This window comes from Notolepis coatsorum, assembly GCF_963971535.1.
Source record: "Notolepis coatsorum genome assembly, chromosome: 3".
Taxonomy (NCBI): domain Eukaryota; kingdom Metazoa; phylum Chordata; class Actinopteri; order Aulopiformes; family Paralepididae; genus Notolepis; species Notolepis coatsorum.
In genome coordinates this window covers 40,892,425-40,910,506 of record NC_140167.1, presented here as the reverse complement: position 1 = coordinate 40,910,506, position 18,082 = coordinate 40,892,425, and the positions used below count along the sequence as shown (strand labels likewise).

Genomic DNA, 18,082 nt, shown 5'->3' with positions numbered 1-18,082 from the left:
TGCGACATAGAGACAGAAACGGAGGTGGCTGGGACCTTGTTTGTTGTGTAAGACCGCTCTATGAAAAGACCGGCAGTTTTGTGTCAAAACAAACGGGCAGTCATTCGCCCCCGTGTGTCGTGTGCGCTCTGACCGGACATCTCTATGTGTAAACATCGACGCCGGCAAGACAAGCCAGACAGCTTGTGACTGCAACTTGTTCCTGTTTGCGGATGACTCAGCCCTGCTGGTCTCTGACAAGAACAAGTTACAGGTTGAAAAAACCCTCAGCTCAGAACTAGGCAAAATCTGTATAATGGCTCGCTGATAACAAACTATCATTACACATGGGCAAAACAGAGTCCATTCTCTTCGGTTCAAATAACAAACTCAGCAAGACCGACGGCTTCTCAGTTACAGTGGGTGACAATATTGTCACAAGGAAAGAAGATATTACCTACCTGGGCTCCATCCTAGAGGCAAATCTTTCCTGTGACAAAATGGCATCCAATGTAATAAGAAAAGTCAACAAACGAACACGATTCTTGTACCGGATCTCCTCACTGGTAAACAAGAATACCCTGAAGACTCTGGCAGGAGCACTCATTCAAGGGTACTACGACTATGCTTGCACCTCATGGTACCAAAGCACCTCAAAGGCGCTAAAAACAAAATTACAAACATCTCAAAACAAACTGGTCAGACTACTGCTTGACCTTACTCCTAGAACCCACCTCACCCCTGCACACTTTGACAACCTAGGATGGCTTAGAGTAGACAACAGAGTACAGCAACTTGCAATGGGCCTGGTCTACAAGATACACTACATGACCAAGGTACCCATGTACATGTCAAAATACTTCCCAAAGGTCAGTGAATACCACGATCACAACACCAGAGGGAGCTCCACAAATCATGTTAAACCCAGATTCGGCTCAAACAAGGGACTAAACACGTTTCGCAATTATGCCACATCAATGTGGAACGCCCTACCCAAAGCTGTAAAGGAATGTGAATCACTACCCACTTTCAAAAACACTCTCAAAAAACACCTACGGGAGACTGCAATTCGAAACTGGCCCCTGTAAATGTCCTAACACAACCCCCCCCCCAATGTACAGTAAATTACCAAGTATGGTCTTGTCAATATTCCAATGTACAGTTTTGCTTGTACAGTTGTACAGTGTCCCCCACCCACCCCTCCTACCCAACCTCCCCACCCACCCAACCACCTCCAATGTACAGTCCCCCCCCACCCCCCCACCTACCCAACATCCTCCAATGTACAGTTTCTACGTCAAATGTATATACTCTCTTTTCTGGACTCTTTTCGTATCACAAACAGTACTGTATTTGCAAATCTGGTATGTCATAAATGTATAGATGTAGCAGTACTGTCTATCTGTATGTCATGTATGTCATATATGTTATGATGAATTGAAAATGGGGGACCCTGATGTAAACAAGACGAAAGTCTTTCTCTGGTCTGCATCCCCTTAACAATTGTATGTATTGAGCTGTACTGTACTGTACCCATTCTGCAATCTGTTAATAAAGTTTTCAATCAATCAATCAAACACCGCCACTGGGCGTGTGTCATTTGGACGTGTTTTGTGGAGAGACGTCCAGAAGAGCTTGGCCGCCTGCCTTCATCCAAGGAAAGGAGCGTGACCAGCGGCAAGTGTGCAAACTTGGATGTGTGTGTCCTTTCTCTCTCTCTGGAATGGCCCGCCCCGTCATTTCCTGCTGTGTCTTCTTAGCCTTTGCATAGAGAGAGAAAGAGTACATAATGTTGCTAAGTGCTCTGTTTTGGATGTGCGTGTCCTTCTATCTCCCGGGAGAGTGGACCGCCCCATAATTTCTACTGTCTTGGTGCTCTGTTGTTTTTCCTTGTGACCGCTGACCGCACTTCTTAACACTATGGTCGCCGAAAACGCCTTTGGACGTCTTTCCTAGCCATGCTCATTCTGCCGAAGACGCCGTAACTCGCCTTTGATATCAATATTTCAAAAATCTGTGCTCGAAATCATATTTCTCCTCCGGGGACCTGAGATGTACAGCTGAGCTCCACTCAACTCTCTAGCGGTTCAAGAGCGCCATCTGGTGGCCGATCGGCAGATCGCCAACAGGAAGTGACTCGTCAAACAGGAAGTGCTCATCCAGCCCAGCACTGCTGTGGCTAATGGGGATCCAAATAAACTTAAACTTAAACATATTTCGTCCGGGCACTCGCGATCATTAGCAGGACTCTATCTCAACACAATAAAATGGATAATCAATCGCTCGCCCTAACTCAATAAATAACGTTATTTGGACGTATATAGTATTATACAACCTGGAAATGGTTCATCAGGATCAACATCCCATAATCGAAAACTGTCTACTCCAAGCTGATCGTCCAACGGCGCGAGGAAGATACGGTGAGTTTCAACGTTATTTTCTAACGTCTTCTATACTAACTGATCTGATGATCATATGACCCACACTAGATGAATGGTATAACGTTGCCCACGGAATTATAAACACCCCCTCGCCCATCCGGTCAATATCAGATGATACGTAGTAACTTCTAGAAGTACCTCCAGTTGAAATTTTTCATCTGGCACCGATCGCTACCAAACTGTATTTGATCATCAATATAATGCATTTGGGGCTATAAATCAAGTTCTGGAGAAAGCTGCAGAAAACGATAAAAACATACTTATACTTTAGACCATATTTTAGTATGAATATGTGAATGAAAAAGTATATCGTTGCTACACCCTGAACAATGGATATAGGACATTGAATGGGCCATAATAATGTCAATTTAGCTATAGAATTAAAAAAGTTATAGCCCTGCAAAGAAGGGGAACTTCTCCATAGACAAATAGAGCTGGCTAGGGATGGTAAATTATAGGGATGCCCCGATCGATCGGCCACCGATCGTTATCGGCCGATAATCAGTATAAATATGCGATCGGGGAATTCCGATAATGAGTCATATTCGCCGATCGCGGAAACTGATCAAGTGGATATCTCACTCGCTTGTCTCAGACGCACAGGACCTGCAAACTGCTCCTCCTCCCTAGCCCCGCCCGCCCCCGTGTAGAGTTTGTAAACAAAGAGGTGCGGCTCCTCTGCTCGAGTCTGTAGTGCATTCGACCTGTGCTAACGTTAGCTACCTAGCTATCGTTACTGTTTAAACAAAATTACCCAGTCAACTATTCACGTTTAGTAGGCATTGTCTAACGGTATTTAGCTGGCTAGCTACCGATAGCTCCTGATATCAACAAATGATCCAGAAAATCTAGTAGTCCATGTTCATACCTCCGGTAGCTTGCGTTAGCTTGCGTTAGCTGACGTTAGTTTACTGTTCAAAACGAAATGTCCCATTGAACTAAAGTTCTGTCTTAACGTCATCTAGCCGGCTAGCAGTAGCTACAGATAGCTCTTGATATCAATGTCTTATAACATTGATTTAATGCGTATTCGAGCTGAGGGCTTGCTGAATGTGAAATGACCAAAGCATAACGTTACCAATAGGGTCCCGCTGCAGCTACTAGAGTACACACAGACAGTGGAGCTGTTTGCAGATAGCGAGCATTTTGACTTGTTGCGTGGTGGCGATGTCTCGCAGATCATACAAGTACAAGTCTAATTATATAATATATATATTTTATTAAAAAAAAAAAAAAAAAAAAAAAACGTTTTATATAAAATAATTTTTAATTTCTTTTTAATCAAAAACGATCGGTATCGGATCGGTATCGGCCGATATGGCTCACGACGATCGGTGATCGGTATCGGTGGCAAAAAACGTGATCGGGGCATCCCTAGTAAATTATGAATTTAACCATGGCGATCAAAGTGTTAAAGAGTAGCGACTAGGGGTGGGACGGTTCACGGTTTTGGGGTCACGGTTTTCGGTTCGGTTCGATATACGTTAATTTTTATTAAAATAATATTTAACACTAAAAAATCTAAACATGCTTAATTTATTAAAAAAATTAAATTAAAAAAGGTTTACAGTGTTACTTACAGTGTTTACAGCCTTAAATAATGTTTGGCACACAAAGACCGAACTGACTGAAAAATATAGGCTACATTTGTCAAAGTATTAACTTAGTGCAAACAAACAATATGCTCAGCCAGCACTAGACTTTCCTTTCTTTCTTATATATATGACTATGACTTGGTTTGCTATGTTTGATCCATGCTGCTAATGGAGCTAATGTTATGATAATATAATACTATGACTTGGTTTGCTGTGTTTGGTCCATGCTGCTGACTGAGCTAATGCTGGTGCTATGCTAATGCTATTGCTGGTGCTAATATTCTATGGCATATTTCAGTTGTGTGTGTGTTCTGGATGCCATTGTACCTCTGCTAATCATTGTATGTTCTGCTATTGTGTTGCAGAAAACCACTCTTGAGATACCATTCTGACTCAATCACTCACTCTTGAGATACCATTCTCACTGAATCACTCAATCATTTTGAACAACATTAAAATACAAAGGACTGGTGTCTCTGTGTCTGCTCTCTGACCGGAGGTGCCGTTCTGGATCAAGTGGCTCCAGCACAAGTGGCTCCAAACATTACAAACATTATATCTTCAATAACATCTCTACCTCATTATTATTGCATTTGTTGCATTTTGTACTTTAGTTTTGTATATTGTAGTCTATAATTTATAGTGTTTGGTCTTTATTCTTTTTACTCTTTTTTACTGTATGAAGCGCAATATGAGGGGGTTCATACAGAACCAAGCATTTCACTGTAATGTACATATACCTTATATGTGACAAATAAAACAAAACTTGAAACTTGAAACGTTTCATACACCAAAAACTCACGAACAAATAGCTCTGAAACCAACTACAAGCATTGCATCAAAACCAATGCCATGTAATCTATGTAAAAGAAAATAATGGTCAACTATATAAAATGCTTTTGACAGATCTACAAATAGGGCAGCATAATGTTTTTTTTTGTCTAGAAGAAACAACAAGAGGACGCCTGAGAAATGTAGTCCCCTGTAAGCGCAACAGGAAGACAGGTGAATTGTCATTTAGATAATGGTGGAGTGGAACAAACTACCACTCAATATCAAGGAAACCGAGAGTGCTGCAGTGTTCAAATCCAGGATAAGGGAGCAGCTGTTTAGTAACCTGCCACTGTAATATTGGTGCGACTGTATTATGTGCTGAACCTCTGTTGAACCATGAGTATTGTCTATATGCACTTTATTGTTGAAAATAATTATTGCTTTTAATGCACCAATGAACCATGAATGATGCTCTTAATGCATTTTTTTATTGAAACATGAATACTACTACTAATGCACTTTAGACTATTCACTAAGAATGCTCAATGCACTTCAAACAGACGCCAACGTGCCACTTGAACTTGAAACAAACTATGGAAATAAGTCCTCGACTTTTCTTTCTATCCCTGACAAGGCAAATACACATGTTGATCTGTCAATTTTGTTATATGTTTGTCAAATAAAAAAATAATTTTAAATATTCTCAACTATCATTCACAACGTAAGTAATGGCTGAGATTGTGCTAGGTTTTGCTCTAAAACCAGATTGGTGAGGGCTAAATACAGAGTGATTTGAGATAAATCTAGTAATAATGATGATAATAAAAAAGTAATAATGATAAATAAATTGATTAATTCAAAGCATGAGCAGCTAGGTTTAAGATGGGTGAAAGAAAGTAGTTTTAATTAAATCATTTGATAAATTATTCCTATTGGAAGGAGCCCTAAAAATAAATACCATTACCAATTTATGAGAGTGTGTTGTTTGATATTGATATGGAACAACTGCGTTAGATAACAGGGGTAATTGAAATAAATACACTAAGATGAATTGAAGGCATTGGAAGAGTACATCAGAGGCAAAAGTTGTATTTGTGTTGTGATTTGATAGACGACATCAGCATCGTCCAAAAGAGGCATTAACACATTGGTTGCCAACGACGAGAAATATTGTTGTTGGCCGCCATGCGTTGTGTGCCAATGACGAGAAATCTCGTTATTTAATTGTTATTTCTTTTATTAGCGATATCCATTCATTTTTCATCCATCCAGCCTCACGTTATCATTGGGAATGGCTCTGACCGCGTTCACAACGTGTCTCCTGTGTGTGTACAGTGTGTGCGTAACGTTAGCGCCAGGCACGGCATAGATAATCGATTTTTCAGCCCGCTTCTCTAGCGTGCATAAGTACACATATACTATCGATAATCTAGCGTTTGTTTGAAAACGATTCATAAATCAGCCGGAAAATGACAACGTGTTGTGTGTATTCCAGTAAATGGCTATAACTGCAGAATCTTTTTTTCTTTCTAGAAATTTCCAAAACTATACTCGTATTCAAAACGGTATAAAACGGAAATGTACTGATGAAAAAACTATCCGTTTCGTACATGTTGACTGCAAGCAAGTCATTGATAAGCGACGGGTGTATTAGACCCATAGCCATAATTTAAGATATAGTTTAAGCGTTCGCAATTGTGCTCGTCCTCTCATTGATTAGAGTGGTGGCAACCAAGCGATAATTCGTCATTCATCGTTGGCAACCAATGTGTTAATAACCGTGTTACTCTTTTTTTTTCTTAACATTAAAAATAAAACAGTTTTAGAACGATAGATAGCACCAAGTCTAAAATGCATTTTCTTGCTGACAATATTATATGCAGTTTAAAATAATCTATCACAGGCCCATCTGACTTTGAAAAGGCACATTGTTGTCCACGCCCTCAAGCCATGTCCCGTCTAATGCCTCTCCAACCTGAAATAACAGACTGTAACCCTGTAATGTTAATTAAGACTAGTATTACAGTATCTTCCTAAACTGGCTACTGCCACCATGTATTGTATAAAGCACTTCTATGGTAGCATTAGATGTTTAATACATTTCTTTCTCAAAACAGTGTTTGATTTCAATCTCTATTCACATCATGGTTTATAATCTCTCGGACACGCGCCTCACCTGGTAACACCGGAGAATCGGAGATCTATTGTTTTTGATAGACTGACATGCAGAACAAAACGATAGGTTATGTAGATAACCTAGTTATATTAGTATAGGCTAAGCTCCCGCTCTGAGCCTTACGAGATACTCTATATCGCCTGTGATACCTAATGTATCTCCCACGAACAAAAACACATGCACCCCACCTGTATGGGGCCCCGCCCCTTATGGTGGCACCACCCATATAATCATGACTCTGGTCATGACACACCCTTCCTCGCCAAAAACCCGTCCCAGGAAAAGATCCCTCAAGAGGGAACTCAGGGCGCGCAGAGCGGGAGCTTAGCCTATACTAATATAACTAGGTTATCTACATAACCTATCGTTATATTTCGTATGGCATCGCTCCCGCTCTGAGCCTTACGAGATAATGGGGAAGAGCGGGTGCGAGACCCGACAGATGTACCCCCTGAGGACCCGTAAGCCCACATCAAGGGGTGCGGGGAGCCCTGTCACCCCATCCTTCCTAACGAAGGGGGGGCGCAGTCAACTCCACCTGAATGCGAACAAGAGGGAGCCAGAACCCCTTGAACACACCGTACAGGCGGAACCACGTGTGACTCAACACACTGCGGCCCATACCCATACACTCCCGCTACCCGACCAAAGGACGGGAAGCAGGAAAGGCCACAGACCCCAGAACCGCCTGGGAGACAGAACCCCCGGTCATGTCCATGAGGTAAAACCTTACAAAGGAGCCCGGGGAGGACCATGAAGCTGCAGCACAGATGTCCTCCACCGAGGCCCCACCCAGGAGAGCGGCAGAGGCAGCCACCCCACGAGTGGAGTGCGCCCTGACGCCCCCAGGGGGATCCTGCCCAGCCAGCGTGTAGCAGAGGGTAACACCCTCGCACAACCAATGGGACAGGCGCTGCTCCGACAGTGCCTTACCAGCACGAGCCCCACCGTAACAGACAAAAAGCTGGTCGGTAACCCTGAAATCCTGAGTACGGCTGAGGTAAATCCCCAAGCACGGACTGGACATGACAGGTGAAGGCCCGCATCTAACTCACCAGTGTGAGGAGGAGGACGAAACGCCTGAACCACAATATCCCGGGAGCGGAAGGAACTCCGGATATTCTCAGGCACGAAAGCAGGATTAGGTCGCAGAGTGACACCGCAATCGGTCCGAAAAGACAGGCACTCTGGACGTACCGAGAGAGCACAGAGCTCACCTACGCGTTTAGCGGAAGTGACAGCCAGAAGGAACGCGGTCCTGAAGGACAGCTGTCCCAACGGCGCCCGCTCGAGCGGCTCAAACGGGGCCAAGGACAACCGACCGAGGACCAATTGAAGATCCCAAGTCGGAGCCAAGGAGCGTTGCACCGGCTTAACGCCGTAAGCGCGACAGTGGAGGGAGCATGCGCATTCCAGATGGTAACACCATCAGGATCAAGAACCTGCACCCCTCAACGTACCCGTCCCAACAACTGACCTAACAGATGTATGGGGAAGAATCCCTGGCGGCACGGCATCGGTCCCAGACCCGCCTGGCCATGTCCAGACGCAATCCTCACCCGTCAGGATGAGGGCCGCCCCGCGACAGTACACCTGCACCCACATTCTCCCTGCCGGGGATGTGGGGAGCCCTTAGGCCGCGCAGATGGAGGACGCCCATAGCCAGCCGCCCGCCGCCTGGTGCAGACAGGGGGAGCGTACTCCTCCCTGTCTGTCGATACACGACACTGACGTCGTATCGTCCGTCCTGATCAACACCATTTGTGGACCAGAAGGACCGCTTTCAACACCAACACATTGAACGTAGCGCAGATCGGGCAGCATGGTTTGCCAGCTGCCCCCTACTGCGTTGGCCCGACGCATCACCAGCGAGGGAGGCGTCGGTGAAAACGCGACGTGAGACAGCGCCGTAACCGTCCTAGGACGGAACCTCCCGAGCGTGTTGACAACACGCTCCGAGATGGATGCCCATAGCCCTCCAACCGTTGACTGGGAAGAGGAATACTCTACATCCAGTCTACAGCAACCCCAGGCTGGTAGAGACCTGCCTGGTACGAGACCTGACGATCCACCTTGACCGCGAAGGACCAGAACGTCATCAGGGCAGAACACTCCGTAACCCCGGATGACGCAGAGGCCCCAGTGCGGCCTCCACGCACTTGGTGAAGATGCGGGGAGCCAGAGAAAACCGAACGGCAGCCTCTGGTACTCATACGCTAACCCTGCAAAGGAAGCGTAGGTAAGCCCTAGGATGGAAGATCGGGGATGCGCATACGCATCCTACAGGTCTATGGAGGAGAACCAGACCCCCACCTGACAGTGTTCAACAGGTAGGAGACGATCCAAAAAATGCTGAACCTTCCCATGGGACAGGTCCAGCCTGGGTCTTACACCCCTCCCTCCCGACTTCTCGGGCAGAGAACACCGGGAGGAGAACGCCACGACGATGGCTTGCTTCGTCCACAGAGATTGGATCTCGTCGACCAGAGCTGTCCCTGCTGGAGACCCCGACAACAGGGTCTGTACCAAACCTGAAAACGGGTGGGGTTGTGTAAACACAAGTCCCCGCCTCACCATTCTCTCCATCTACCTCGACATATGGTACTGCCGTAGTCATATGTGACGACACTCCCAACGCACCCGCCGTCACGTGGCGCAGGTCCGCCAGGAACTGTAGATAGTTGGCCCGGTCCCCCCCGCTGTGCGAAGACAACCCTGGAATCGTGCGAGGAGCGCGTTCCGTGTCGGAACACCTGACCCTGACACCACCCACGAGGCAATCGCACCCAAGGGGGAACCCCGACAGAAAAAGGGCCTGTCTGATACGGGGGGCTTCCGATCAAAAAAGCCCCCCCACTGAACACCCCTCCAGAACATGCTGAAGGAGTTGTTCCGCAGCCGGACATGCAAGGTGTAAGGCCCCCATGGGTTCCTACACACCGTAGCCCTGCAGTGATATCACTACCACCCCAAACCATGTGAGCTGCGACCACTTGCCAATATTCCAGGAGTGGGAGCACCAACATGATACCTGGCCTGGCGAAGGCGAGGCCGGGGAAGCCCGCACTGTGTGCCTCAAAAGGTTTCGAGCCCCCCTGCTGACAACACTTAAGTTGACAGACGTAACACCAGGCTCAACCAACACAGTTCAAGGTGTGGGAGCCGCTTGACAGCACAACATTCTCACGGACAGACCCAGGCTCAGCCATCAACTGGGTGTCAGCCCCTGTCTCCATGAGAAGCGAAGAATGGGGCCGCATACGCTTCAATGAAGGTTCGCGGCCCGCAGCCAAAGGAGAATGCTCAGAGCCCCGCCTCTGGGGATACCAGAGAGAGGATTGAACGGGGAGCGGGCTGCTCGCGGCAAAATGACGACGGAGTGGTTTACCAACACCGAAATCACCCAAAATGGCCGATCCCTCGGCCGCCAAGACTGTCGGCCTCGCGATACCCTGTCGATTCTCCAACCAGGGCACCACTGGCGGGGGAAACATGGCCGCCTGTCGAGGGCCCCGTCATCGCCGCTGACGAGGCCGTGCTCTCCCTTCTTCTGGCTGCGCGGTGTGAGGCGGTGTAGGGCCTAGGACAATACCGCCCGCGCTCCAGCAGAAGACCAAAATCCCCTGCGGAGAGGGGAACCCTGAGCGGTTATAGCTTGCGGCTGGGTCAAAGCTAATAACGTCAACATCCTCGACGGAGTGGTTTACCAACACCGTGCGCGATGTGTCGACGTCGGCCGGCCCTCAAGGCCCCTCCACCAGACACCATCTCGCCAGGCCGACCCATGGTGTCGGCCGGGCGGGGCATTGTTTCAATATATCAAAAACAAAGGACTGACGTTAACATGGAGCACCAGTGGTGATTGCAAACAGCACCCTCCACTGTGGTGTGGACCATGAAAAGGTTAAATGAATAAAAAGAGCTAAACCACAAAAACTGTAGAATGAGCAAACCCATACACACAAAGTTTAAGGGGAGACGGACCAGACCCGTCTTCATTCAAAATATTCACAACAGAACACCAGCCCTAGTTTAGCCCATTTACCAAAAAAAGGTAAACAAAGCCCCCCCCGCACTACTCCCCCAGTATACCGATTGACCGTCAGTATGAATGGTTTGAGAGGAGAGAAAGCTGTAGCAAGACAGACCTTCTCATAGCAGAGTGACAAAACGAAACAATAGCCCCCTACACAGGGCCGCCCCAGGAGATGGGGGGCCTCGCGTCCAAAAACGCACAGGGCCTCACATTTCTCCCAAGCGGCCCTGCCCTTATACTACTGCAGCCTAACGCCAGGCAATGTGGAACCCAAGACAACAATTGCCTGTGCACAGACACGCAACATGTTTACCATGTCGGCTGGACCCATAGCCCCACTACCCGACGCCAACCCAGATGGGAACACCGTTCAACAAACCCCGCCGGAACACAAGGTAATACCTGGCTAGAACCTAGCCACGACCTACCCCGTTGTCAACCCATTTACCCGAAAAAGGTAAATAGAACTCAAAACCCCACAACAGCTACCGACTGACCTTCATTGATGAACCGGGCAAGAGGCGGGAGAGTGACAACATCTCACGGCGGAGACATTAAAACAGCATAGCAATTAGCAGTAGTGATAGCATGCGGCAGTAGCGATAGCATGTTAGCATAGCTTTAGATGTTTTAGCAGCACGCCCAAGACAGCTTGGAAACCGTTCCCTGCAGAGAACGTTCACCAAACCATCTTGCCCCTGGCGCCAACACACAACAAGGTTGTGTTAACAACACAAACCAGCATTACTAACACTAATACCCATGCCTGAAGACACAGGGCCTACCTGAGTACAAGCTGGCCCGACAGCCAGCCTTGTACAGCTGAACCTCGATGTGCAGTCATCAACCGAGGAACATCACAGGCCCGTCGTGTCGCCGAAAACATGCGTCGAAGATGCCAGGGGCCAGCAACCTCCGGTAAGCTTCCAACATTATTAATCTTCCTTAATCTTTTACATTCCGCTAGCTCGCATGGTGCAAGCATCCAGTGCGCTGGGACGAAAATAGAGGAAGGGTGTGTCATGACCAGAGTCATGATTATATGGGTGGTGCCACCATAAGGGGCGGGGCCCCATACAGGTGGGGTGCATGTGTTTTTGTTCGTGGGAGATACATTAGGTATCACAGGCGATATAGAGTATCTCGTAAGGCTCAGAGCGGGAGCGATGCCATACGAAATATAACCCATGCAGAAGCCAGTAACCAGGGTTGCCAGTAGCCACGCTGCAAACAGAAGCCGCAGCACTTGAACATTCACAAATTTACAATTACATAACAATTCCACCGACTGAGGAGAACAAGAGTGTTGATATGAGTCAGCCGGACAACTAATGGATTCCAGCAGGTTGATTAGCATAGGATCTGTCAAGTGCTAATGTAATGCTAACAGCTGCAAATAAGTCCTATTAATCCCTTATTAATGAATTAATAAAAGTACTGTGCTTTAACAGTAACAGTACATCTTCAGTCCCTATTAATGAATGAATACAAGTACTGTGCTTTAACAGTAACAGTGTAGCTTCAGTCCCTATGAATGAATTAATAAAAGTACTGTGCTTTAACAGTGTAGCGTCAGTCCCTATTAATGAATTAATAAAAGTACTGTGCTTCAACAGTAACAGTGTAGGTTCCGTCCCTATTACGGACTTTAGCATGTCTATTTTATCATGCCCATTTTATGTCTATTTTATTACCTGTTTATTATGTCTATTTTATTATTTGTATTATTGCACAATCAAAGCGGGCATGGCCACCCGCATTTCACTGTATGCCCTGGTATGTATGTGACAAATAAAACTCTTGAATCTATTAATGAATTAATAAAAGTACTGTGCTTTAACAGTAACAGTGTAGCTTCAGTCGCTATTAATTCATTAAAGTACTGTGCTTTAACAGTAACAGTGTAGCTTCAGTCCCTATTAATTAATTAATAAAAGTACTGTGCTTTAACAGTAACAGTGTAGCTTCCGTCCCTATTAATTAATTAATAAAAGTACTGTGCTTTAACAGTAACAGTGTAGCAGTGCAAAACAACCATTTCTTCAGCTAAATGTTGTGTTGCAATATGTTCTTGGGTGCATCACCCAGTGTGTTCTAACATTCAAACAGTACAAAACATTCAACTTCCTGAATGGGTATTAGTTAAATGCCAAATTGACCACAGTGAGAGTCGTGATCACAGTCAGTTATGTGTGTGTGTGTGTGTGTGTGTGTGTGTGTGTGTGTGTGTGTGTGTGTGTGTGTGTGTGTGTGTGTGTGTGTGTGTGTGTGTGTGTGTGTGTGTGTGTGTGTGTGTGTGTACATGTGTGTGCTGTAGGCCGAGTGGACATAAAATACAGCTATTTTAACATCTATTTTCAGAGCTCATGAATCCACTGTATGTCCATTACAACTATACTAAAAGAAGCTTTGGTCTAAAAGAAGCTTCACATTGACCCTGAGACTGGGCTGGTATAATAACCACAATGGTAAAATAAATGAACACAGAAGTGAACAGGATTATACAGTGCACGTGCACACACACACACATTATTGTGAGTGGACTCACAATGGCGTCATAACTGAACACTGAACAGTATTTCACGGTGTGCACACACACACACTGGATGCAAGATATCGCTCTCACACAGACACATACACAAATGATTGTGCGTGAAAACACACACACGTGACACGTGCGCACAGGCACCCATACACACAGACCTCCAGGCTATGTGTTCAGTGTGTTTAAAAGAAAGTGACAGCTACAGGCCTTCTATGGAGAAGGCAGAGAGAAACTGAAGGAGCACAAAGACTTACACCCCCACTGAACGAATATGGCTGCATTAATGATAAAAAACAGATTGTGTGGCTAAGAAGAGGGCAGAACCCCCGCAGGAGACTCACACTGTGCAGCCAACGTGAAAACGTTTACGTTACATCTGTTCTGTTCTATACCCATTACCCTGTGCTAATGTGCTATGTTCTGTTCTTTGTACTCTTTACTCTGTGCTGTTCTGTTCTACGCCTTCCTGATCTGTTCTGCTCAGTTCTGTTCTGTCCCGTTCTCCTCTGTGGGCTACTGTTCTATTCTGCTTGTTCCGTTACAAAATCATAGCACACAAAAAACATTGAAATGCAGATACAGTTCATTAAGACCGAGACTATTCTGTCACAATGACAGCTTTATAGGACAGGAATGTTCAGGTCAAATACTTCCCACCCTCTACAGAACCAAAGGCCAAGCCTTATTCAGAGCCTTTTATTTGTGAGCTGGAGGAGGGCCAAACCCTTTTAAATTCACATCTTAGATTACATTTACATTTACATTACATCACAGATTTCTCAAAAATGGAATGCAAAAAAGTCTGCTCTGAAATTCTATTCTATTCTATTCATCTCTGGCGGACGTATAACACGTCACGTGCCTGTAAACGTTCCAGTAGCTTTGTGACAGATATTGTGGCTAACTTATAATAAGAAACAGGATGCCCACAACAACACACAACAGTGAGAGCTGTTACAGAAGCCTTTCTTTGCCCCACTCTGTCTACATATTGTATGAGCCACTTCTCGTCTGCCGAGCATCGAGGTAACATCGGGGCTGATGTGAGAGGCTTTTGATGCCCCATCAAACATTAGGAGAGTTAATGTTGTTTAAATGGGGGGGGGGGGCGATTTAATTTCCTCCAAATATATCTGTTCTCTCCGGCAGGCCGCTCTTTCAACCTTGTCTAGTGAGCAAGAGGAAATTACCTTTAAGAAGTACTGTATCTCACATGATCTCAATAACAAGACAATAGCAACGCATACGTCTAGAGAGAGCTGCAATTTCCAAAATGTGCAAGTCAAGTTACACACCAGATCATGTGTGTGAAATGTGTGAAATTTGTGTGAACAAGACACTGTTACTACTACTACTCTAGTAACACTGTTATAGAAGACCACCGTCTTTTCAGTTTCAACGTCCAAGCACTGTGACACGTACAATGCATTATTCCATGTTAATGGGTTTCAATTGGGCTAGATGTGAGCACTTAATACTAATAGACCAGTGGTCACCAACCCGTCGATCTTGATCGACTGGTCGATCTTTGAGACTGTCCCTGTAGATCTTTCCATGAAAATTAAAAATTAATTAATAAAAAAAAAAAAAAAAAAAAAAATTTTTTTTTTTTTAATCTTACCCTGAGTCCACATTACAGTTCTACTTTTGTTTTGATGTGAAAAGTGATGCTGCACTTAGCACTGACTGAGAAAGTCCACATTACAGTTCTACTTTTGTTTTGATGTGAAAAGTGATGCTGCACTTAGCACTGACTGAGAAAGTCCACATTACAGTTCTACTTTTGTTTTGATGTGAAAAGTGATGCTGCACTTAGCACTGACTGCACTTAGCACTGACTGAGAAAGTACACATTACAGTTCTACTTTATAAAATGCTAATTGTAAATATGTTTGTCAATGTTAATAATATGAGAAAGTCCACATTACAGTTCTACTTTTGTTTTGATGTGAAAAGTGATGCTGCATAAGATGACTGCACTTAGCACTGACTGAGAAAGTACACATTACAGTTCTACTTTTGTTTTGATGTGAAAAGTGATGCTGCACTTAGCACTGACTGCACTTAGCACTGACTGAGAAAGTACATAATAGTTCTACTTTGACGTTTTAATGTTGGACCAAAGCATTGCATGTAATTAGAATACAGGCAAATAAAAGTCATTTAGTTTAAAGTACAATCTTGGCTGTCTTTTTCTCTCAACGCTTCAATAGGTAGATCTTGCCTTCACCAAAAAAAAAAAGGTGATCTTGGGCTTAAAAAGGTTGGTGACCACTGTAATATAGACTGTATAGGCTAATACTCGTACATGGGATTTGTGCAATAAAAGTGCACCTAAATGTATATATTTTTTGTATCTGTGAGGGAGTTGTCTGAGTGGAAAGAGAGTGCTCTCCAAGTACTCTGAAATACATCTAAGTGATTTGAATGTCAGTGGTCAAATAGCCATCTGTGGCGCAAGTAATGGATATAGGCTATGGCCATCTCTACACGGTTACCAAATGTGTCTGGAGAGTGGGGTGGGATGATCGCTCTGTTCATGCATAATCCTTTACTGGTTATCGTTTTCATGAAAACCTGGGGATTAAAAACCACTATCTTGCATTAGTACATTGATTAGACTACAGTTCATACCCTAATCATGTCAAATCAAGGCCAAGATGTGCCATTAAACGGCTAATGAAGGTCCACATAATAGCCAACTGTATTGTACCCATTCTGCAATCTGTTAATAAAGTTTTCAATCAATCAATCAATCAATCAATCGAACAATATTTAGGCCTATATTTCGGTATAGACCTATATATTTATCTCACGTTTTTATTACTATGTATTGATTGGTATACATGGTCGTGAAGACCCACTCACCTGAGCAGTTTCCACTAGATGTTCCAAAGTAATAATGCCTTTGCTCTTGGTCTCATTGTCACTGAGGAGATCGTCCTCCGACTCTATTAAAGAAGAGCCTGTAGACGAGATGGAGGAGTTGGACAGTTTCCTCCGCAGGGGACCGTTCACCACATCATCATCCCAGTCCTCCTGCCTCATCTCCCGGGAGCAGCCGCCTCCCTCCGGGGTGATGGTCACTTGCGGTACCCGGAGCGTCTCCATCACGGCTTCTTGCGCATCAGTCGAGTTGGACGAGGGGGCAACTGGTTCTGCCTTCTTCTGTGTGAGTTCATTGCAAATGTCTGACGACGACTTGCGGCTTGCTTTGCGCTCTAAACGAGAACCTTCGTTGATCCCCGCGCAAGAAAGTCCAGCCTCCTTGGAGAGCTTTCGCCTGCTGTTCTCCTTTGGCATTCTGCTGAAGTGACGGAGAAGAGAACGCACGCAATCCAACGTCAATTGGTCCGCGCTTTATCAAATATGGCCATTTCGCTTCGAAGTTCAAACATTGCCTGGTTTGAAGTTTAATATTTACTTACGAACTATGTGCCCATTGTTTCGTGAGTTTTTCCACACATAATACAAATAATCCGGCAGACCGGCACTCCGGCAGGCAGTAGTTCTTTATGGGGAACCCCTCTCCAACACACAGCAGCGCGCCTTGCGTCGCGTCAACGCGCGGTACACCACTGGTGCGCGCTGGGTTACAATTCGTCTTTCTCGCTTCCTGACTGAGTGAAATCAACTGGCAGTCTGTGTGTTTCCATGGGAGGGAGGCGGGTGGGACTTCCTCTTTCTGCCGCCTCTCACTTCTCTCTCTTTTGCGCAGTACACTGTGCGCAACGGCAGCCACTTGTTAAGCTTATCATCACAGCATAAACATGCTCACTGCTCACAGCTCAAACCAGTCCTCTGTTGCATTTTCTGAAGTGCTTGTTACAGTTGACAGTAAAACCTCTATGCTTGATGAATTGAAAATGGGGGACCCTGATGTAAACAAGACGAAAGTCTTTCTCTGGTCTGCATCCCCAATTGTATGTATTTAATTGAGCCGTACTATTGTAGGCCTACCCATTCTGCAATCTGTTAATAAAGTTTTCAATAAATCAATCAATCAATCAACCGAAGAACCACACTGTCTACTACAGAGGATGCTGAAATATAGGCTATAAACAACTCACATCTGCGACTCAACAGTGGCGTGGCTGATTGAATTGATTGAATTGATTGATTGATTGATTGATTGATTGATTGATTGATTGATTGAAAAGTTTATTAACAGATTGCAGAATGGGTACAGTACAGTACAGCTCAATACATACAATTGTTAAGGGGATGCAGACCAGAGAAAGACTTTCGTCTTGTTTACATCAGGGTCCCCCATTTTCAATTCATCATAACATATATGACATACATGACATACAGATAGACAGTACTGCTACATCTATACATTTATGACATATCAGATTTGCAAATACAGTACTGTTTGTGATACAAAAGTGTCCAGAAAAAGAGTGTATATACATTTGGCGTAGAAACTGTACATTGGAGGAGGTTGGGTGGGTGGGGTGGGGTTGGGTGGGTTGGGTGAGGGCTGTACATTGGAGGTGGGGGGGGGGGTTGGGTAGGGGACACACACACATTTTA

The 18,082-nt window shown here is 45.2% G+C and overlaps 1 protein-coding gene across 1 annotated transcript in view; it reads right to left on the bottom strand.

The window, feature by feature from the left end:
• The window catches only part of itpka (inositol-trisphosphate 3-kinase A), a 45,259-nt gene extending 28,115 nt beyond the window's left edge, over positions 1–17,144 (bottom strand). The window contains exon 1 of the mRNA XM_084309375.1: positions 16,415–17,144. Coding sequence (XP_084165501.1) covers positions 16,415–16,849 — 435 coding nt within the window. The 5' untranslated portion in view covers positions 16,850–17,144. The remainder of the gene's footprint in view (positions 1–16,414) is intronic.
• Positions 17,145–18,082: the final 938 nt, after the last annotated feature.